Below are 19,810 nucleotides of genomic sequence, written 5' to 3'. Positions count from 1 at the left end.
AAGCTGCTGGTTCACATCAGAGATGTGAACATCACAGCACATGCCGTTGTGTGCTGTGATGACAGCAGATGGAGTGAGAGGAGATGAGGTAGCAAGAGAGGCAAAGATTGAGTCATGGGCAGAGCATAGTTTATTTCTCACAGTTTTTTAAAAATTCTCTTGCTTTATGGTTCTTAGCGCTGTTACCAGTCTTTGCATTTATCATCATTTTTTCTCTTTTTTCTTTCATGTTACACAAACATGATTACATATTGCATATGAATCAAGGTTGCGCAGAGGTGGTTGCATTTCCCAGACAATCATGCAAAATATATACATTTCTTTTTTTAAAAATGACATGGTGCGACAGGACTGTAGCACAGTAATACAGCAACATCAGAGGCAAATTCCATTCAAGTTTTGCAAGCCTAGCTTTGAACTTTATTTAAATAAACGGCAGTGACTCGTTATGACAAGGATCATTCTTAATCTCACTCAAACCATGCTGAACGGCTCTAACCCAATTAGGAACATAGGGTTGTTGTTTTTTTTGTTTTTTTTAAAAAGAAAAGAAAAACATAACTGAACACAACAGTATGTCAGTGCAGTGACTAATCAGGCAGTACAGTTTCAGGAACCGTTTTAACTGAGGCAGGATGGCATTTTGGTTTTTAAATGGGCATTTAAAACCTGAAATAATCCTAAAGGCTTAGACAAAAAGGTGACATTTGTTTTCGAAATTGAGGTGATGGGCATCTTAGTCGCTGTCACTCCTCTCTCCTCTCTGGAGCAGCCTCTTTCCACTGGAGGGCACGGGAACCTCATGCTTCACTGAGACCTTTGACTTGCTTTTGCTGTCCTTGTCAAGCAGCTCCAAACCGTCATTGATCTTCTTCAACATCTCGTAACGCTCACGCCCACGAACAGGGAGGAGAAAAACCTCCTTGTCGTCCCCCTCAGCACTGGAGGTACATTTGGACTTCTTTGTGGATGTGGTGTCAGGAGGTGGTGCGCTCTTTCGTTTTTTCGCCTCTTTGGTGCCGCTCTCCTTCTTCTGTTTATTGTCCTCCTGTAGCTGTAACAAAGAGGGACGAAATAACAAAAAAGAGAAACATATTTGTCAAGTAATTTTACCCCCCCCCCCCAAAAGTGGCATTTAACATGATGATATTCTACTGCCTTCTGGGGGAGGGAAGGAACAGCGGTTTTTCTTTTGAGTTTATATTCAAGTTTTCTCCTTCTTGCCCCCTCTGGTGTACAATTTCTTCCTTTTTCCTGTTTAAAAAGAGTTCACATATTTTGTCATTTGACTGTAAGCAGTGCAAGGAGGAGATGCTCGCTTTTTGCATGACAGTCTGCCACTTCAGTCTTCCCTTTCTTTATAAGGCTGGAAAATACTTCAGACCCCTCCTCAGGCAGTAAGGGGCCTGAGGTGGGGTCTGAACTGTGGGTACCGGTATGAGGAGAGAAGGGGGACAGGACTGGATAGTGGCTTAAAGTTAGGATTTGGTTTGATTAGGTGAGCCGGTTTTTGGTTGTGTCTGCTTATGATTTGAAACAGGTCTGAAATGAGAGAAAGAGGAGTTTGTTCCTGGGGAATTATAAGACAGTGGTGTCCCGTTTTCCTTCTCATTAATCATATGAGAAGAATGAAGGCGTTTTAAAGATTTTTGAGTTGAGGTTTGTCCTTCTGCAGCTATCAGTTTTCTAAAGAACTCGTCCTCCTCATACTGCAGAGTGTTTAGGAAACTTGGCTCAGAGCTGCAGAAGTTCTTGACTGTCGTACATTTGTGGTTAGTCTGATGAAACTCATTTTCAGTGTACTGACTGAAAGTGAACAGCGGGTCCTGACTCCACGTCTGTGGTAAAGGGTTAGGGTGTTGAAAAAAGATCAGGGAACCAGCAATCGCCGGTTCCTTGAGATGCACTCTCCACCGTGGGACAGGATGGTGGTACCCCTGCCCCAGTTCAAAAAATTGCCCATCTTGGGTTTACGCGCATCTACTGAGCTCTTCGCGACGTTTTGGCGTTCCTTCGCCTTCTTCAGGCCGAGCTCAGTGTGTCTGTGTTGTGTGCCTTGTGCCAGAACTAAACTGAAAATATTAGAGCAATATTTCAATGAAATATCCTGAAACGCGTACCTTCACTCAGAAATCGGGGCTGGGGAAACAAAAGCAGAGTCTGAAAGTTTGAGGACAAACAGTCAAATCTTTTTCTCTCTCTCTTTTTTTTTTTTTAAACATGTCATAAAGACGAGACCCACAAACTCAGTATGTCTACTCATTAGCTACCTTGCATTATAAATATATAAAGTTTTAAAAAGTGCTTATTAAAAGAAACTATAGTGATGTGATAACTTCCAGCAGTGTCATTCTCATTTTTGTTCTTGACCAGCATTAATACGAAATGTCAGGGAGAGCAAAACGGTCGTCCTTCACAGTCCTCCTCCAACACTGACAAGGATTGTCCACAAAAAACCCCCCCAAAAAACCCCCCAAAGAACTGGTCTCCCATTAACATTCATTCAACGTGTACACAAAGATAGACGTTTTTGGAAAAGCATAGTTAATACAAAAGGAGACTTCTCAAACTAAAGAGGAGAGTATTGGCGACTGGTAACACACTGCTGCTGCGACCGACTGGAACACAAGACGACAGGTAAAAATTAAAATAACTAGCAATAATTAGGGGTTAGGTTGGTGTCTAGGTGGGGGTTTTGGTGGGTGCCGGACGCTGTGGCGAAGAGGCCACGCCGATGGCTTCTTCGGTTCTGGAGATATGGCGAATCGGACCAAAAAGGATGGGACAAAACGGTCCCAATCGGAGAAAGGAAGGTGCAGAGGGCCTGGGTCCACCACCACTGTACTCAGCAGGCCCTGCCGGGTCGTTAGACACGCAGCATGGCAGGGATTGGTGACATAACATGTAGCAGTTTCCCTTCACAGAAGCCTCTGCAGCAGGTGGGTAGAGGAGGAGGCAGCAGAACCAGGCCTTTGGAGCACTATGTCATCTGCTGGTCCTGATGCTTTGAATCTCCCTCTCTGTCTGTCTGTCTGTCTGTCACACACACACACACACACACACACACACACACACACAGAAGCTGGTCAAGTGCTGTGCAACTGGGATTGCACCTGTCGTCCACAGGAGGGCGCCTAGCTGGGAAGTCCTGTACATTCCATATTAAAGTTGTTGCAAGTGCATTTTTTGTGTAAAAGAGAGAGACACACACACACACACACACACACTCACACTGTAAGGTCTGAAGTGCAAAATTTGAATTACATTCCTTTGTATCTCTCCCTCTCTCTCTCTCTCTCTCTCTCTCTCTCTCTCTGTCAACACACACACACACACACACACACACACACACTGTAAGGTCTGAAGTGCAAAATTTGAATTACATTCCTTTGTATCTCTCCCTCTCTCTCTCTCTGTCTCTCTCTCTCTCTGTCAACACACACACACACACACACACACACACACACACACACACACACACACACACACACACAGACAGACAGAAGCTGGTCACAACTGCTGTGCAACTGGGATTGAACCAGGGGGGCTCCCTCTGCTGGCTCAATGCGGTACAAAGTGTCAGAAGGTGTTAGTTATCTGCTTTTGACAATCAATTGCACCTGTCGTCCACAGGAGGGCGCCTAGCTGGCAAGTCCTGTACATTCCATATTAAAGTTGTTGCAAGTGCACTGATGTCAATGGAAAATTGTATTTAGTAGTCAGTATAATCTTTTAGTGATATAAGTTTGCTTATGGTAGGATGCTGTTTGTAGTTATTTGTATTAGGAAATGTTTAACCATGTATACTTAGAAGCATATAATTAATTGTGTAGTGACAGGATGTGTGCACCCCAGGAATGCACCCCCACGTCCTGGGAGCATGAGAGCTCGTACCTTGTCTTATTGCTTTACGGTAGGATTAACGTAGCTATGTCTGTTTTAGTTTAAGTGCTTCTTTACATATAGATGAACTGTTGGACTCTCCAGACCAGCAGGTTAAGGGAAGTTGTTTATGGGGCCACACTCTGACGCCACACACACACACACACACACACACACACACATATACGCTCAATGGAGTATAAAATAAAGACCGGGGCAGTTCTCTCACTGGAGTCTCTTAGAGTGGAGGCTGCCCTTGCTAGCAAGAAGTTCTGTGTGTTTCTCTTCTCTGAGTCTTTACTGAAGAAGTGTTTTATAACATTTTCCTTAACAACTGACATGTGTTTTTTGTGTAAAAGAGAGAGAGACACACACACACACACACACACACACACTCACACTCACACTCAGCGGCTCAGAGATGAGGGAAAAACAACAGAAATCAGGATAGATTTTAATGTCAGGAGATGCCCTGTGATGCTGGGGCCATTGTGTAAGATTGGAATGCGTACCAGTGGCTGGTGGGTGGTCCTTGAAGGTCCCGGGAGGAGGCGGCGAGGAGGCAGCGGGTGGCTGGGCTTGAGCTGTGGATCAGGGACGTCATTAATTCTGCCTGGTGCTGCGTGTGCCCTGTGCAGCTTGGATGTCTGCCGCTGACGCTCTGTGGTTCCTGTTCCTGTCATAAAAGGCCCTGTACAAGGGGAGAAGAAATGCATCATTGGTTACCACAAATAAAACAGTGTCTTTCTGCCTGTGTCATTCTGTTTGGTTTCTTTGAGCGTTTGTTTCTTAAATACACAGCAAGTGTCACTCTCTCTCTCTCTCTGTCACACACACACACACACACACACACACACCAAAGCGCACACACACACACACACACACACACACACACACACACACAGACACTGTGAGGTCTGCAGTTCAAAATTTGAATCTCAGAGCTTGGTGTTTTTGTCTCCCTCCAGTGGACAAATGCAGGTATGATTAGGGTTGGTTAGGGATGAGGAAAGAGAAAGGGGACCCAGCAGCCGCTGGACCCCCTTGGAGGCACGCTCACGACGAATGAAGTGGGCAGACGTCCCCCGTTCAAAAAATTGCCCATATAGGGTGATAATTGGCCAATGCGCATCGTTGGGCCTTCGCGACGTTTCGGCGTATTTGTGCCTTTTTCAAGCTGGCCCAACGTGTCTTCTGTTTCTGTTTCTTGCCTGTCTCGGCTTTTATATACTCTCTGTCTCCACCCACTTTGGGCTTTCTGTTTTCTTTCTTTTCTTTATATTTCTGTTTCTCTGTTTGTTCTTTAACTTTCTTCTATTTCTCAACTTGTACGTTTTCTTTTTCTTATTCTTTCTTTAACTTTTTCATTCTGTTTATATTTTTAATTTTTAAATGGCACCCCCTGCTTTATTGACATCCCGTCCTGTATTTTTCCTCTCTGGCACCCCCTTCTCATTTGTCCTTTCCAGTTCTACGGCTTTTACGTGTTTCTTCCATTTCTCAACTTGTACGTTTTTCTTTTTCTTATTTCACAACTTGTACGTTTTCTGTTTCTTATGACTGGATAAGGGGTGAATGATAGGACGGGGCACTAGTTTTGGTTTCACAAAGCCATTGGTCACCCCCAGATTGTGAGCAGCAACAGTCTCCCCGTTGACCACTCGAAACAAAGTGAATTCGGAAGACAGAGTGTGCATGACCATCGGGAGGTCTCGCTCTCGAACCAGGATGAAGTCCGTCTGATACGTCGACAGCATGAAAACAGAAATGTTGTGGTCGGCCAGTGGTGCGATGACTGATTTAGCGATTTTGGTGACTCCTATGGGTTGTGAAGTGGATGTGTTGCTACCTCCTGACACCACGTTAAGGGCCACCCACGTGGCGTCGGCAACGCTGATGTGCTCCGACTGGGGCAGCTCTTTAAATCCTTCCTCGTCGACGATGATGGTATAGTCCTCTGGAGTCTCTGTCAAACTGAAAAACTTGCATCTTGTTTTGGAGGCCAGGAAGGCGAGTTTTATTAATCCGTGAGTGCAAATCTGGATCCCTTCTTTCTCTATACTCGCCACTTTCAAGCTGTGCTCTAAAATATGAAGCTCCATCTTTTACGTCTTCTCATTTGAGGAAGGACTAAAATGGGTTAGGGTGGGGAAGATAATCCCTTCTCCGAAAGGAAAAGGAGCGTGCACGGTCCATCCCTCCCTGCGGCCCTCCGTACCCGTCCCAGAAGACTTGGCGGTCACGTTGGCGGCGGCGGCCATAGCATACCACCGTCCAGCCGTCGTCCATGGCGTCCAGAATTTTTTTCTTCTTTTCTTTTTTCCAAAAAAAATTAAATGTGCTTCAAAAAATATTTATTTAATTTTAATGTGAACAAAAAACGCTTTCCAAAATGTGGAAAGGAAAAAGTCACGTAAAAACAGTAAACAACAAAAGAAGGTGTGCCAAAAAAAACTTTATTTAAAAATAAACACAAAAAACACAACGTTTCGACCGTACACGGTCTTCTTCAGGTGTGGCACACAGAAAACTGTAAGCTAGGTTAGCTGGCAACAGTTGGACTGGCAGAGATGTGCTCTCATCGAGTGCCGAGTGGAAAATGAGCTCCTGTGTGAGCTCCGCCTTTTATATTCTCCCCTCGGCTTTCATACAAAAACATCTGCACGTATCAAGAGCGTATTACAAACATATTTTCTCACAAATGAGTCATTAACAGTGATTTCCCTGCGCCCTGAAAGAACAGAAGTTGTGAATTCACAGAAGTGGAACTCTTAAATGAAATGTTGCCTGGGACAACTGCAGATCAGATACAAGGATCCTCAGATAAAGTGCGTTCCATCGAGAGCGTGTGGTATGGACGGCACTCGCAGTAATTAGCACCAGTCACCAAGCTGTGGTGACTGGTGGAAGTTGCATATCTCCACATCAAAAACATTGTTCAGTTGAACAGAGTCTTCTGGGCAGTAGGAGAGTCAAAAGCAACAATATAGGAATAAAGGACTTTTTTCAAACACTGGTAACACTACTGACATTTAAGGAAGAAATTTACATGCTGTGATTCTGAAAAGCAACAGTGTTCCCAACAATTTCGTAACAGCGATGCAAACTGAGTGGACTGGTAAAAGGATGTTTCCTTTTGAGTAGTCCTGTAAAAATACAGTCTTGGAGTGCAATGAGAAAAAGCCACGGTGCCACAGCAGGCCAGTGCTCGGCCCAGTAACAAAGTCATAGTGGCTGTAAATGGAGAGTCTCTGGAAAGGGCAGCTTATTCAGAAATGCAGCATATCACTGTGCCATCGGGCCTCAACATCTCTGGTCTGAGGAGCACGAGCAGGAAGACTCATAAGCGATGAAGCAGGTTGAAGGCAGCTGACATAACAAACGACCAACATTTCAGTCCACCTCCACACTCGTGCCTTTACTTCTCCATCCAACCTCCTCTGGAGTTCAGACCTTCTGCCTGTTTTCAAGTTTGGTCCTTAACAGGTGGACCACAGTTCCACGGTTCCCACTGGTGGACTTCAGCCGACCGGCAGCATGCGAGCATTGCCGTTGAACTCCTCCTCCGCCTCACTGTAGGCTGGCGGCGCTGGGTACTGGAAGGCTGGTGCGTTCATAAAGATGGGACTGTCATCGCCGTCAAAGTCATCAAGGAGAGGTGTGAGAGGCTGGTCTAGGCGGCAGTCCCGGGTCACGTCGCAGTAGCTCGGAGGTTCAGAAGGCATCCTGAGAGACACCCAGCTCTGGGAGGCAGTGCTGGCTGAACTGTCCTGGCTGCTCACACTGTTGCTGCGGCTGCCCAGACCGGCAGTCCCAATGACCAAAGGCAACTCCAGGATCAGCTTGTCACTACCAGGAATGTGTACGTAAATCATCAGAGCGTACTCCACGCGGATGATGTTGCAGCCCAGCATGGATGGTTTGATCTTCGGTACCCTGATAGTTTTTCCCTGCCAGGCGTCGCACATCCCAGAGATGATGTGGTTACCACGCACCGAGGACAGCTTCTGGCGTAGGATCTTGGTGCGGCCGTTTGCCTGGTAGGTGTGTTTGGCTATGATGGCAGCCTTGGGCACAACAATGCGGGAGCAGGTGTTCTCAAACTTCGCATTGATGCAGATCTCTTCGCCTTCACAGAATCCACGCCGGTCAATTTTTGCATTCAATGACACCTGACCGTCAGGGATGAACATGCAGGTGACTTTCTTCTCCTTCATGCCACCTGCTGGAGACAGCAGGTCTGGGGTGTTGACATCCAGTGGCTCCTCCACCTCGAAACATTTCTTGCACTCTAGCACGGGCTGCTGCGGCCTCTCCATCAGGGCTTTGACACAGTACTGGACGTAGCCGAACTTCCCCTTGTATGACGACACCAGTTGCCCTTGCTGAGGGAGCTCGAATCCAAACGTGTACTCGTACTTGTTGCCAGGTCTCAACACCACAGAGCCGTCAGAGTCTGTGGGCTGGTCTTGCAGCCGCAGGACCGTTTCATGTCTGAGGTACTCGGCCTCCTGTCGGCACCGCTGCTTGCCTTTAGCGTACTCCACCTTGGCGCAGCCCAGACCCAGAAGCTTCAGCGCGGACACCCGCATCATTAGGGTTAGGGCGTTGGTTACGGCCCCGTCCCCCCTGGGGGGGACCGAGGAATGCGCGGTCCTTCCCTCCTGGGTTAGGATTATGGTGATAGCAGGCCACCAGGGGCCTGAGTGCACTGTCCATCAATGGGGGCCGGGAGGTGGAGACCCTGCCCAGCGGGTCCAAAAATTACCCATGTCTTGGGTTAGATCTTTCTTATCTCCGTCAGGACAAGTTCTGTGAGGTTTTCACACTCGCCTATTGAATCAGTCAGATGGGTCAGTCTGTTCTGGTCCACCTTCAGGATGGACAGCTGTTTCAGAGACCCTATGCTGTCCGGGACGACCTCCAGCAGGTTCTGTGTGAGCAGCAGGTCTGTGAGAGCCAGGAGGCCATTCAGCTCTGACGGGAGCTCCTCCAGACGATTCTCCGACACATCCAGACACACCAACCTACGAAGGTTTCCCAGCTCTGGTGGTAATGAGGACAATTGGTTACGGTCCAGCCACAGCTCCCTTAGGTTGGGGAGAGCGCCGAGGGTATCCGGCAAAACTTCCAGTTCATTGCTGCCCAGGTCCAGCTGTTCCAGTTTCACCAGGAAAGAGAGCGACGTGGGCAGAGACTTCAACAGGTTCTCCCTGAGCTCCAACGTCACCAGGTTGGCCAAATTTCCAATGTCATTGGGCAACATCTGTAATGACACATCATTGAGGGCCAGGTGAGCGAGCGCTCGGAGTTCAGTGAAACCATCCGGCAATCTGGAGAGGGGGTTTCCACTGAAGTCTGCAATCTCCAAGGCCCTGCAAAACTTAATGCTCTCTGGGATCTCAGAAATATCGTTCCTGGAGATGTCCAATTCCACCAGTTGCATGAAGTTAGCCACCTCAGGCGGGAGTCTCTGGATCTCATTGTCGCTCAGGCCAAGTTTCCGGAGGTTCAGTAGTCTGAACAAAGGCTTTGGTAGCTCTTTGAGTTGATTGGCATCAAGGAGAAGCTCCTCCAAACTGCGGCTGTATCGAAATATTTCATCAGGAACCGTCTGCAAGTTGCAATGCCGCTTGTCCACCGACTCGACGTGGCGGTTGCAGCGCCACAGGGGGATACACTTCAGCATGTCCGGCCGCCGGAGGGGAGGGGGGTCTGGTTAGGGGGTTAGGGTTTAGGTGATAACAGGCCACCAAGGGCCTGACTGCACTGTCCATCAATGGGGGCCGGGAGGTGGAGACCCTGCCCGGCGGTTCCAAAAATTACCCATGTCTTGGGTTTGAGAGCTAATGGGCTATCGCGAGACGTTTCGGCATAGAAGTGCCTTCTTCAGTCGAGCCCAGGTGAATAAGTGTTTTCCTTTTTGTTTCTTTCCTTTATACAGGCTTTATTTTAACAGGTAAGTTTTTTCTTTCCTTTATACAGGCTTTATTTTAACAGGTAAGTTTTTTTCTAGGGTTGTGCCCTCCCACCCCGATCGACTGGCAAACGTGGCCTGCCATCAGAGGGCTGCCGCCGGGCCCGGCACCTTCGCCGGCGCCTTCGGGCGGTCAGCTCCTCCGGCCCGCAGGCTCGCCTCTAGCGCTGGCCGGGGGTTACAGCGCGAAGGTCGAAGGGGGTGGTGGTTCTCGGACCCCGCCCTGTCCTCCCCACGCTTCCCCCCCCCCGCCAGACGCGATCGCTCGGTAGCGAGACCGAGACGCCCGGTCTGTCCCGGTGGTCATACCACGGCGGGCCTCGTCGCAGAGTGGGTAGGCAAACCCAGAGTTTGCCCACCCCGCGAGGGCGACGGGGCCCCGTCCGGCAAACACGGTTTCTCGAACCCTCGCCCCGGTCCACACGTGCGTCCGGAAAGCCTCGCCCTGGTCGACAGGGCTCAGTAGCCCCGAGCGAGCGCGTGCGTGCGCGCCGCTGCCGCCGCCTGAGGGGCTACCTGGTTGATCCTGCCAGTAGCATATGCTTGTCTCAAAGATTAAGCCATGCAGGTCTAAGTACACGCGGCCGGTACAGTGAAACTGCGAATGGCTCATTAAATCAGTTATGGTTCCTTTGATCGCTCATCCGTTACTTGGATAACTGTGGCAATTCTAGAGCTAATACATGCAAATGAGCGCTGACCCTCCGGGTATGCGTGCATTTATCAGACCCAAAACCCATGCGGGGCGTCCTCTCGGGGGTTAGGGGTCTTGGAATTTCACGTCTCAAAAAAAAAAAAAAAAATAAGCGAGGCACTTTGAAGGAAGACTTCTTGCTTCTGCTGTAGCTCTGGTTTTGTGACAACTTTTTATTGTTTTGTTGATGATGGGGTTAGGTGTTAAGAAAAGAATCAGGCCACCAGCAAGCTGGTAGCCTGAGGTGCACGGGCCATCAATGGGGCCGGGTGGTGGTGTCCCTGCCCTGGTTCAAAAAATTGCCCATATCTAGGGTTTTAGTGCACATTTAGCATTCACTGGGCCGTTCGCGACGTTTCGGCATGTTTTTGCCTTCTTCAGGCCGACCCAGTGTGTCTTGTCTTTGTCTCTCTGTTTTCTGTTTGCCTCTCTTGGCCTTTTATACTCTTGTTAGCTCCTCCCACTTGGGCTTTTTTAAGTTGACTTCTTGTCTTTTTCTTTTTCTGCTTTTCTTTCTATTTTACGTGACTTCTTGTCTTTCATATCTTTAGTTTTCTTACTATTTTTCTCTTTGTTTTCCCCTTGTTTTTTCTTGTCTTTCTGTGTTTACTCCATATTCAGACAAGGCGAGCAGGAGAAAGAAAACCAGCTTTCTAGAAATTTTAGTGCAAATTGCTGGAGTCAGATACATTTATTAGGATTGTCTCTTTATCTTTTTATGGCACCCCCTGTCTTTTTTGACATCCCGTCCTTTGTTCACTGTACTTTTGTTTATGGCACCCCCTTCCTTTAAATCCTTTCCGTGTGTATTTACATTATTTTCTTTGTTTTATCTTACGTGACTTCTTGTCTTTTTCTGTTTCTGTTTATCTTTCTTTCTTGTACGTGACTTCTTGTCTTTTTCTTTTTCTGACTACTTGTCTTTCTCTCTTGTACGTGACTTCTTGTCTTTTGCTTTTTCTGCTTATCTTTCTTTCTTGTACGTGACTTCTTGTCTTTTTCTTTTTCTACTTGTTTTTCTTTCTTACGTGACTTCTTGTCTTCGTTTTTTGTGTTAGGGACCCCCCTGTGGTTAGGGTTAGGGTAAGATAGAGGGCAGGGGCACCCCCAACCCCACGAGGCACTGGCTGGTTAGGTGTTAAGAAAAGAATCAGGCCACCAGCAAGCTGGTAGCCTGAGGTGCACGGGCCATCGATGGGGCCGGGTGGTGGTGTCCCTGCCCTGGTTCAAAAAATTGCCCATATCTAGGGTTTTAGTGCACATTTAGCATTCACTGGGCCGTTCGCGACGTTTCGGCATGTTTTTGCCTTCTTCAGGCCGACCCAGTGTGTCTTGTCTTTGTCTCTCTGTTTTCTGTTTGCCTCTCTTGGCCTTTTATACTCTTGTTAGCTCCTCCCACTTGGGCTTTTTTAAGTTGACTGCTTGTCCTTTTCTTTTTCTGACTTCTTGTCTTTTTCTTTTTCTGCTTTTCTTTCTATTTTACGTGACTTCTTGTCTTTCATATCTTTAGTTTTCTTACTATTTTTCTCTTTGTTTTCCCCTTGTTTTTTCTTGTCTTTCTGTGTTTACTCCATATTCAGACAAGGCGAGCAGGAGAAAGAAAACCAGCTTTCTAGAAATTTTAGTGCAAATTGCTGGAGTCAGATACATTTATTAGGATTGTCTCTTTATCTTTTTATGGCACCCCCTTCCTTTAAATCCTTTCCGTGTGTATTTACATTATTTTCTTTGTTTTATCTTACGTGACTTCTTGTCTTTTTCTGTTTCTGCAGCAGGTTGGTACAGGAGCAGGCACCAGAAGCAGGCCTGTGGAGCACTATGTCATCTGCTCGGCCTTGCTTCAGGATGCACTGTACAATTCGATAGCAAGACCTCATGGGTTACCACAAAAAAAACAGTGTCTTTCTGCCTCTGTCGTTCTCTTTGGTTTGTTTGAGCGCTTGTTTTTTAAATACACAGCAAGTGTCTCTCTCTCTCTCTCTCTCTCTGTCTGTCTCTCTGTCACACACACACACACACACACACACACACACACACAGAAGCAGAGCAGCTGCTGTGCCACTGGGATTGAACAAGAGGTGCTCCCTCTGCTGGCTCAATGCGGTACAAAGTGTCTGAAGGAGTTATACCGGCGAAAATAACATCTTTCAATTGCATGTTTGGTCCACAGGATGGCGCCTAGAATGTTAAGGTTCAAAATTGAGGAAAGAGAGTACACACCACCCATGGTCCAGAGGATCTTGGTCCAACAATGATTTTAATGAACACACGTGTGGGAAGACACTCTGTACGCAGACAGCCAGTAGTCCTCGACTTAATCAAAGCATGAACAGATATTTTATAGCATCAGGGTTTGTTTACTGACGCCCCTTCATGCGTCACCGGTACATTTTATACATAGATCAGATCAACACCATCATGACTTTTCACCCAGAAAATCATCTTCTATTTTCATGGCTAGCCCTTCCTGTCTACCTTTCAGTTCTTGTCTTGTTCCTCTTTCTTGCCGAGACAACAAGGAACGGTTCCTCTTTTACCGAGACACTTTTGCAGTTACAACCAGACATGAGTAATCTCTCCTCTAAATAAATTTAACTCATGTGTGTGTGTGTCACGACCTCACATGCTCTTTGTGTCACCTCTTCACCTACTATCTGTGTCTCGTCCTCAAATGCTCTTTCTCAATTCACCTGTTGCACTTCTGACCTTTTACCAGACCAGAAGCTCACTGAGACTATGTGTATGTCTTCTACTAAATAAATGTTTTAACCAAGAACCTCTACTAAAACCTTAATATAAAATGATCTGATATATAAGTGTTTTGTAAGCATGTATTGCAATTCCTTCTATGTTCTAGTTTTCCCTCAGCATGGATCATCTAGACACTCTCACTAGTTGAAGCTTAAGACCTTTAAAGAACCTGAACATCAACTCAAATAAGCACAGATATGCAATATGTATAAAATAGTTATAACTGCACCTGGAATACAAAGTTAATTTAATACCTGTGTGCATAAAACCTTAAAGCCTTCTTAAAGCTATCTGTTACATTGTTAAAGCCTCGTCTTAGCCTGCTGCTCAAAATAACTTCCTGCTTTCACTTCTGCATACAACTTCCTGTCAGCCTGCAACTCAGTCTTTCTGAAAGAGACACTGTTTAACCCCTGAATGCAATATAAACTCCAGATTATATTATTAATGCAATGGTAATGATGACAATTATTTAACAATAGCAGTAAAATAATTTCCCTGCTCCACACTCCCTCTCTCGACCACCGGACGAAGCCCCCAAATGTTACAGTTATGCTTGGGTGTCCTGTAAGAAAATTCCAAAGACAGACAAAGCTAACCAGCCCAACAACAACCTTCTTTACTCCTCCAAAAACTACTTCTTACCACCATGCAGTTCAGGCAAGTACTGAGAAAAAGGAAAAAACAAAACAAAATGTCTTAATTTGAAAAAGCATTAATTAGATACGCAGATGGATCTTTTTCTTTTTTTTCCTTTTTTCTTTTTTTTTTTTTAAACTGCCGTGCCAATACAAAACAAAAACAATACAAGCCTGTGTGCTCGTGCTCTTTTGTTCTTCAAAGTTTTCTATACCTCATAACTGATGCATAAAAATACAAGAGCAGTCTACTAAAAACAAACAAAAAAGATAGTAAGAGTAGAAAGTTGAGCAACAGTATGTAGAATGTAACCTTGTCTTCCAACTAAATCTTGGCTTCCTTCTCCCAATCACATCTTCACTGTCTTTACCTCTGCTGTTATTCCCCTTGCCATGTACAAACTCAGTTGTTGTCACCTCAAATATAAGGAGGCAGCTCCTGTTTTTGTCAAGCACAAATGTGTCATCAAAGGATGGTCAAAAACAGCACCGTTAATGAGTAGTACAGCTGCTGTGCCACTGGGATTGAACAAGAGGTGCTCCCTCTGCTGGCTCAATGCGGTACAAAGTGTCTGAAGGAGTTATACCGGCGAAAATAACATCTTTCAATTGCATGTTTGGTCCACAGGATGGCGCCTAGCTGGCAAGTCCTGTACATTGCATATTAAAAGTTGTTGCAAGTGCACTCACATGTATTTTTTGTGTAAAAGAGACACACACACACACACACACACACACACACACACACACAAGCTGGTCAGCTGCTTTGCAACTCAACGCGGTACAAATCGACTTCTGTGCCTCTTTTTCTCTTTGGGTTTTCTGTGTGTTTTTTTAAATTTTTAAATCCACAGCAAGTGTCTCTCTCTCTCTCTCTGTCTGTCTCTCTGTCACACACACACACACACACACACACACACACACACTGAGGTCTGCAGTGCAACATTTGAATTACAGTGCTTTGAATCTCTCTCTCTCTCCCTCTCTCCGTCTGTCTGTCTGTCTGTCTCACACACACACACACACACACACACACACACACACACACACACACACACACACACACACAGTGAGGTCTGTAGTGCAAAATTTGAATTTCATTGCTTTTTAATTTCTCTCTCTCTCTCTCACACACTCACACACACACACACACACACACACACACACACACACACACACACACACTGTGAGGTCTGCAGTGCAACTGGGATTTAACAAGAGGGGCTCCCTCTGCTGCAATTGCATCTGTGGTCCACCGGAGGGCGACCAGCTGGGACGTCCTGTGCTTTGCATATTAAAGTTTTTGCAAGCGCATTGACATGAGTTTTTTGTGTAAAAGAGAGAGAGAGACACACACACACACAGAAGCTGGTCAGCTGCTTTGCAACTGGGATTGAACCAGAGGTGCTCCCTCTTCTGGCTTTTTCTTATGCACACTATTAAAAAAAGTTGGGCGCACCCAAATCAGCGTTCAAAGATTGATGGCTCCCTGTCAGAGCACTGGCTATGAATTTCAGATCGATCAGGCCTTAACTTGACAAAAAAGTTATCAATCATTCTTTTCATCTTTTCTCATTGCCCACGGTCAGTTATATCCACTTCTGTCGGTCCTAGGATATTCACAAGGCCTGTGTATCATCACTGATTTCTATAATCCACTTGATTCCGATTCACAAGGTCCAGATTCGATTTGGTGCAATTTTTACTCAGAAAGTGAGAGATCTTATAATTCTGATCATTTATCAGTACTGACACTAAACTTTATCAGAGATGTGACCATCACAGCACATGCCGTTGTGTCAAAGTAACTGAGAATAAAATAAAATAAAAAACATAAAGGAGATTTTCCTGGCATGGATTTTATAGCAGATAACCTTAAAAATATTCTGCAATTATACCTAATTTGAAAAAGTTTACATTTCTTCAGTATTAAACAGCAGAAATTAAGCTTTCTTATCCGACGTCATTTAAGTACAAAGGAAAGAAAAGACAGCGGCCGCCAGCGCTGTAAACAACGGTAGACTGATGGGTAATAAGCGAATGAGTAATGCAGAAAACACATGTTTGAGATGGGAAACTTTTCTTGAAGTTTCTCTCACAGTTCACGCACAGCTCGCTGTGCGTGAACTGTGGGTTTTATCGTGTTGGAAGCAAAACAGCAAAAGTAAGAAGGAATTAAGGATGATATTAGCCCCCACGCCGACTAAGCTAATTCTGATGCGTCGGTCCGCTCTGTTTACGTCTTCGTGTGGAATGCGTTTCCTGCTCTCATTTGCTGGTTGTTGTTGAAATAGTTTTGTGAGCTTTAACCTGAGATTCTGGCGTTTCTGGTAAAACACATTTATATTCATTCAATTCAGGATTTAATGAATCGATATCGCTTCATTCAAGCTACTCACCTGTCTATATCCACCTCCACTTCCAGCTGGACCACGGACAGAGGTCCCGCCCCTGACTATCTCTGATTGGTTTAGACCACGAAGGGGAATCACGTGTGTCTGTTGTTGATCACATGGACGTCTGTGGCAAATTTTACAAACACTTCTCATAATGAACGAACTCAGGAGGGTTAGGGTTAGGGATGAGGTAAAGCAGGCCCCCCTAAAGGGTCCTGGGTGCACTGTCCATCAATGGGGGCAGGAAGATGGAGACCCTGCCCGGGTGTTCAAAAAATTGCCCATATCTTGGGTGAAGTAGCTCGGGGCCCACGTGACGTTTCGGCGGAGTAGTGCCTTCTTCAGACTGGCCCGGCTTAATTGTGACTCTGTCAGGTAAGACCTTTCTTTTTTCCTTTTATACAGGTTTGCAACAAGTAAGTATTTCTTTGTTTTAATTTTTTCTCTTTTCCCTTTCTTTACAGGTTTTTTCTTTAAGTGCTTTTCTTTTTCCTTTTATACAGGTTTTTAGGACAGGTAAGTATTTCCTTTCTCTCTTTTACAGGTTTTTTTCTTAAGTGTTTTTCTCTTTCCTTTTATACAGGTTTAGCGGCAGGTAAGTATTTTTTAATTTTTCTACAGGTAAGTATTTTTTTATTTTATTTTTTCTCTAGGGTTTTTGTTTCCTTCCTTTACAGGCTCCCCTAGGGCTTTTTTCCTTCTAAGGTTTAAGTTTCAAACCCCCCCTGGTTAGGGTTAGAGTTTGGACCTCAGGCAGGGGCATCTCCCACCCCCACGAGGGTTAGGGGGGTTAGGGTTAGGGATGAGGTAAAGCAGGCCCCCCTAAAGGGTCCTGGGTGCACTGTCCATCAACGGGGGCAGGAAGATGGAGACCCTGCCCGGGTGTTCAAAAAATTGCCCATATCTTGGGTGAAGTAGCTCGGGGCCCACGTGACGTTTCGGCGGAGTACTTTCTTTCTTTTTCTTTTTTTCTCCTCTTTTTTTTCTTTTTCTTTTTTTCCAAATGGGGGAGAAAGAACAACAAAATGTAAAATCTCACATTAAAATGTTCACGTTTTGATGTGAAAGGTGTCTCTGAAGTAACGTAGTCGGCATCGAGAGCGGTTCCCATTCATAATTACAACAATACGAAAACTAAAAATCTTGGCATTTCTTCTCGTCTTTTTTGTCTCCTTTGGTGAAAGATCAAAGTGACATTTTGGGACAACAAACCAGTTTGGGTTTTTTTGTTTTGTTTTTTTGTAATGACATGACAATACAGAACTGTGTAAACTCTGGTCCGCTGTTCCTCTTTGCTCACCACATGTACTGAGTCCAAATCTTGGGTGGATGTAAAAGCACAAACTGCAAAAAACAAACAAAAGAACAAAAAAATAAAGAAGCAGTCAGTCCGCACAGCTTCATCACCTGGTCCCTCTGTGTGGCAGAGACCTGCCAATCTCTGCACAACAGTTCACACCATAGTTTTTTCTCCCTATTTTTTCTGGTCACGAATAAAGTCGCCAATCCCTTTTACGAGTCCGTGTTCAAAGTGGCTCACAGAAAGAGGATCCAGAGTGCTCTCAGTACTTGGCAGCACCTGTGTGCTGGTGTCATGTCCAGAATAAGAGGCAGGTCAGCTAGAAGGTCACAGTTGCAGTGCTCTTGTTTTGAAAGGTCATTGTCTGGATGCTGGAAAGGATTTTCCTCTGATGCCCAGCCAAAGTCACACCCATGTGCAGCAGATCCTGTGTGGTGATTGGGGCCAGCTGGTCCACTGAGTTGAAGCCAGCCTGAAGGAAACTGTCTTCGTAACGCTCCATCTTGATGGCCCTAAGCCAATCCCCCACCGAAGCACACGGCGGGAGAGCTAAAGGTGCGCGCTGGTCCAGCAGGGGGTAGGACGGGTGTTGAGGTAAGACCAGGCCCGGCTATTGCCGGAGCCTGAGGTGCACGGTCCATCAATGGGATTGGGAACGGTGCCCCCTATTCAAAAAATTACCCTTAGCGGGTGTAGTGCACTGCCGTTGGGCCATCGCGACGTTTCGGCTGGGTATAGCCTTCCTCAGGCTGGCCCAACGTCTCTCTGTGTTCTTTTCTGTTTCTGTCTTTCTGTTGCCACTCAGGGCCTTTTATACTGGGCTGTCTCCGCCCCTTTTTTTTCAGACATTTCTTTTTTCTAATTCTTTTCTTTGTCTTTTCTGTTTCTCAGTTTTTACGTGACTCTCCCTTTTTCTATCTTTCTCTGTGTTTCGTCTTTCAACTTTACCCCTTGGTTCATTTGTTTTTTTCTCTATGTTTTTTTCTTTCTTTTACATGGCACCCCCTGCATTTTAGACATCCCGTCCTGTGTTCTTATGTTCTCTTTAATGGCACCCCCTTCCTTTATATCCTTTCCAGTTTTTCTTGTTTGTGTCACTTGTTCCTTCTTGTCTTTTAGGGTTAGGGTTAGGGGTTAGGGGTTAGGGTAGGGGAATTGATTCCTCCTACGAGGGTAGAAGGAGGGTTAGGGTTGAAGAAAAGAACCTGTCCCTCCCGAAGGAGGAACAGGGCGTGCACGGGCCATCAACCCCGATGGTCCGCAGCCTCACATCCCTCTACCTCCATAATTGATTTTTAATTTGAAAGGTAAGTATTTCTTTTTTTACAGGTTTGCAAAGGTAGGTATTCTTTTTTTGCAGGTTCCCAATTTTTCCGTTACTTTGGCTTGTTTCCAATATTTCTTTTTTTACAGGTTTGCAAAGGTAGGTATTCTTTTTTTGCAGGTTCCCAATTTTTCCGTTACTTTGGCTTGTTTCCAATAAAGTGTTTTCAATCCCAATTTGTTTTCTGTGTGGTTTTTAATTTTGTTTTGAGTTCTCTCTAATTTGAGTTGTTAAGGAAAATCAATAAAACATGAATTAAAACATGAAATAAAATCCCCCAAAAATAACAAACTAAAATAACAAACTAACGTAAAGTTGAAAAAATTAAATGAGTATGCCCTTGTCGCGACGTTTCGAAGTTGTTTCTTCTTCCTCAGGCGAGGGCATACTGAAGAGCACTGGGTTTGAGGCTCCTATTTATACTCTCCCCTCTGATCCCGCCTCCTTGGCTTTCTTTGGCTTTCTTGTAATATCTTTTTTTAGCTGTTTGCTTTTTTCCAATTCTGCCAGACTTTTTGGCTCTCATTTTTCCTTTTTTCTTTCTTTCTTCCTTTCCAGTCTTCTCCTCTTTCCCCTTTTGACTTTTCCTTTTTCATCATCCTTTTCTTCCCTTCTCTTGACCTCTGCCCTTTACCCTTCCTTTTGGCCTACATCTGACCTCTTTCTCTTCCGAATTTTGGGCTACTACAATGCCGACTTGGCTTTAATACTACACTCTCAACCCTGCTTGGGGAGGACTCAACCCGACTTGGGGAGTAAATTTAGAAAGGAGATGTGACTTTGGGTTAGGCTTTAGGTTTCAGCTGGGATTAGGATTACTTGGGCTTCAGATCCAGTACTTGGGTAAG

General features: G+C 45.5%; 3 protein-coding genes and 1 pseudogene across 5 annotated transcripts in view; all 4 read right to left on the bottom strand.

Moving 5' to 3' along the window:
• The window catches only part of LOC146647275 (uncharacterized), a 165,442-nt gene that overhangs the window by 144,946 nt on the left and 686 nt on the right, over positions 1-19,810 (bottom strand). For all 3 annotated transcript variants that reach the window (XR_014908376.1, XM_085388000.1, XM_085388001.1), the window contains exons 1-2: positions 16,342-19,810; positions 4,395-4,573 (exon numbers count right to left, since the gene is read on the bottom strand). The exon at positions 16,342-19,810 is cut by the window's right edge. Coding sequence is in view for 2 of the 3 variants with exons in the window: in XM_085388000.1 (XP_085244126.1) it covers positions 4,395-4,565 (171 nt within the window). In the remaining variant the exon portion in view is untranslated. The remainder of the gene's footprint in view (positions 1-4,394; positions 4,574-16,341) is intronic.
• Positions 4,677-6,253, bottom strand: LOC146647278 (cytosolic arginine sensor for mTORC1 subunit 2 pseudogene; annotated as a pseudogene).
• On the bottom strand, positions 7,058-8,505 carry LOC146647277 (thioredoxin-interacting protein-like). Its single transcript, XM_085387988.1, has one exon. The coding sequence runs from the start codon at positions 8,475-8,477 to the stop codon at positions 7,404-7,406; it is 1,074 nt and encodes a 357-aa protein (XP_085244114.1). The 5' UTR covers positions 8,478-8,505; the 3' UTR covers positions 7,058-7,403.
• Positions 8,544-12,559, bottom strand: LOC146647276 (uncharacterized). Its single transcript, XM_085387999.1, has one exon. It carries the CDS (start codon positions 9,569-9,571, stop codon positions 8,663-8,665), a length of 909 nt encoding a protein of 302 aa, XP_085244125.1. The 5' UTR covers positions 9,572-12,559; the 3' UTR covers positions 8,544-8,662.

Source organism: Rhamphochromis longiceps, linkage group LG18 (genome assembly GCF_057381845.1).
Source record: "Rhamphochromis longiceps isolate RC_006_pf linkage group LG18, R_longiceps_female_GT1.1, whole genome shotgun sequence".
Classification (NCBI taxonomy): domain Eukaryota; kingdom Metazoa; phylum Chordata; class Actinopteri; order Cichliformes; family Cichlidae; genus Rhamphochromis; species Rhamphochromis longiceps.
This window is presented reverse-complemented; position numbering and strand designations above follow the sequence as displayed.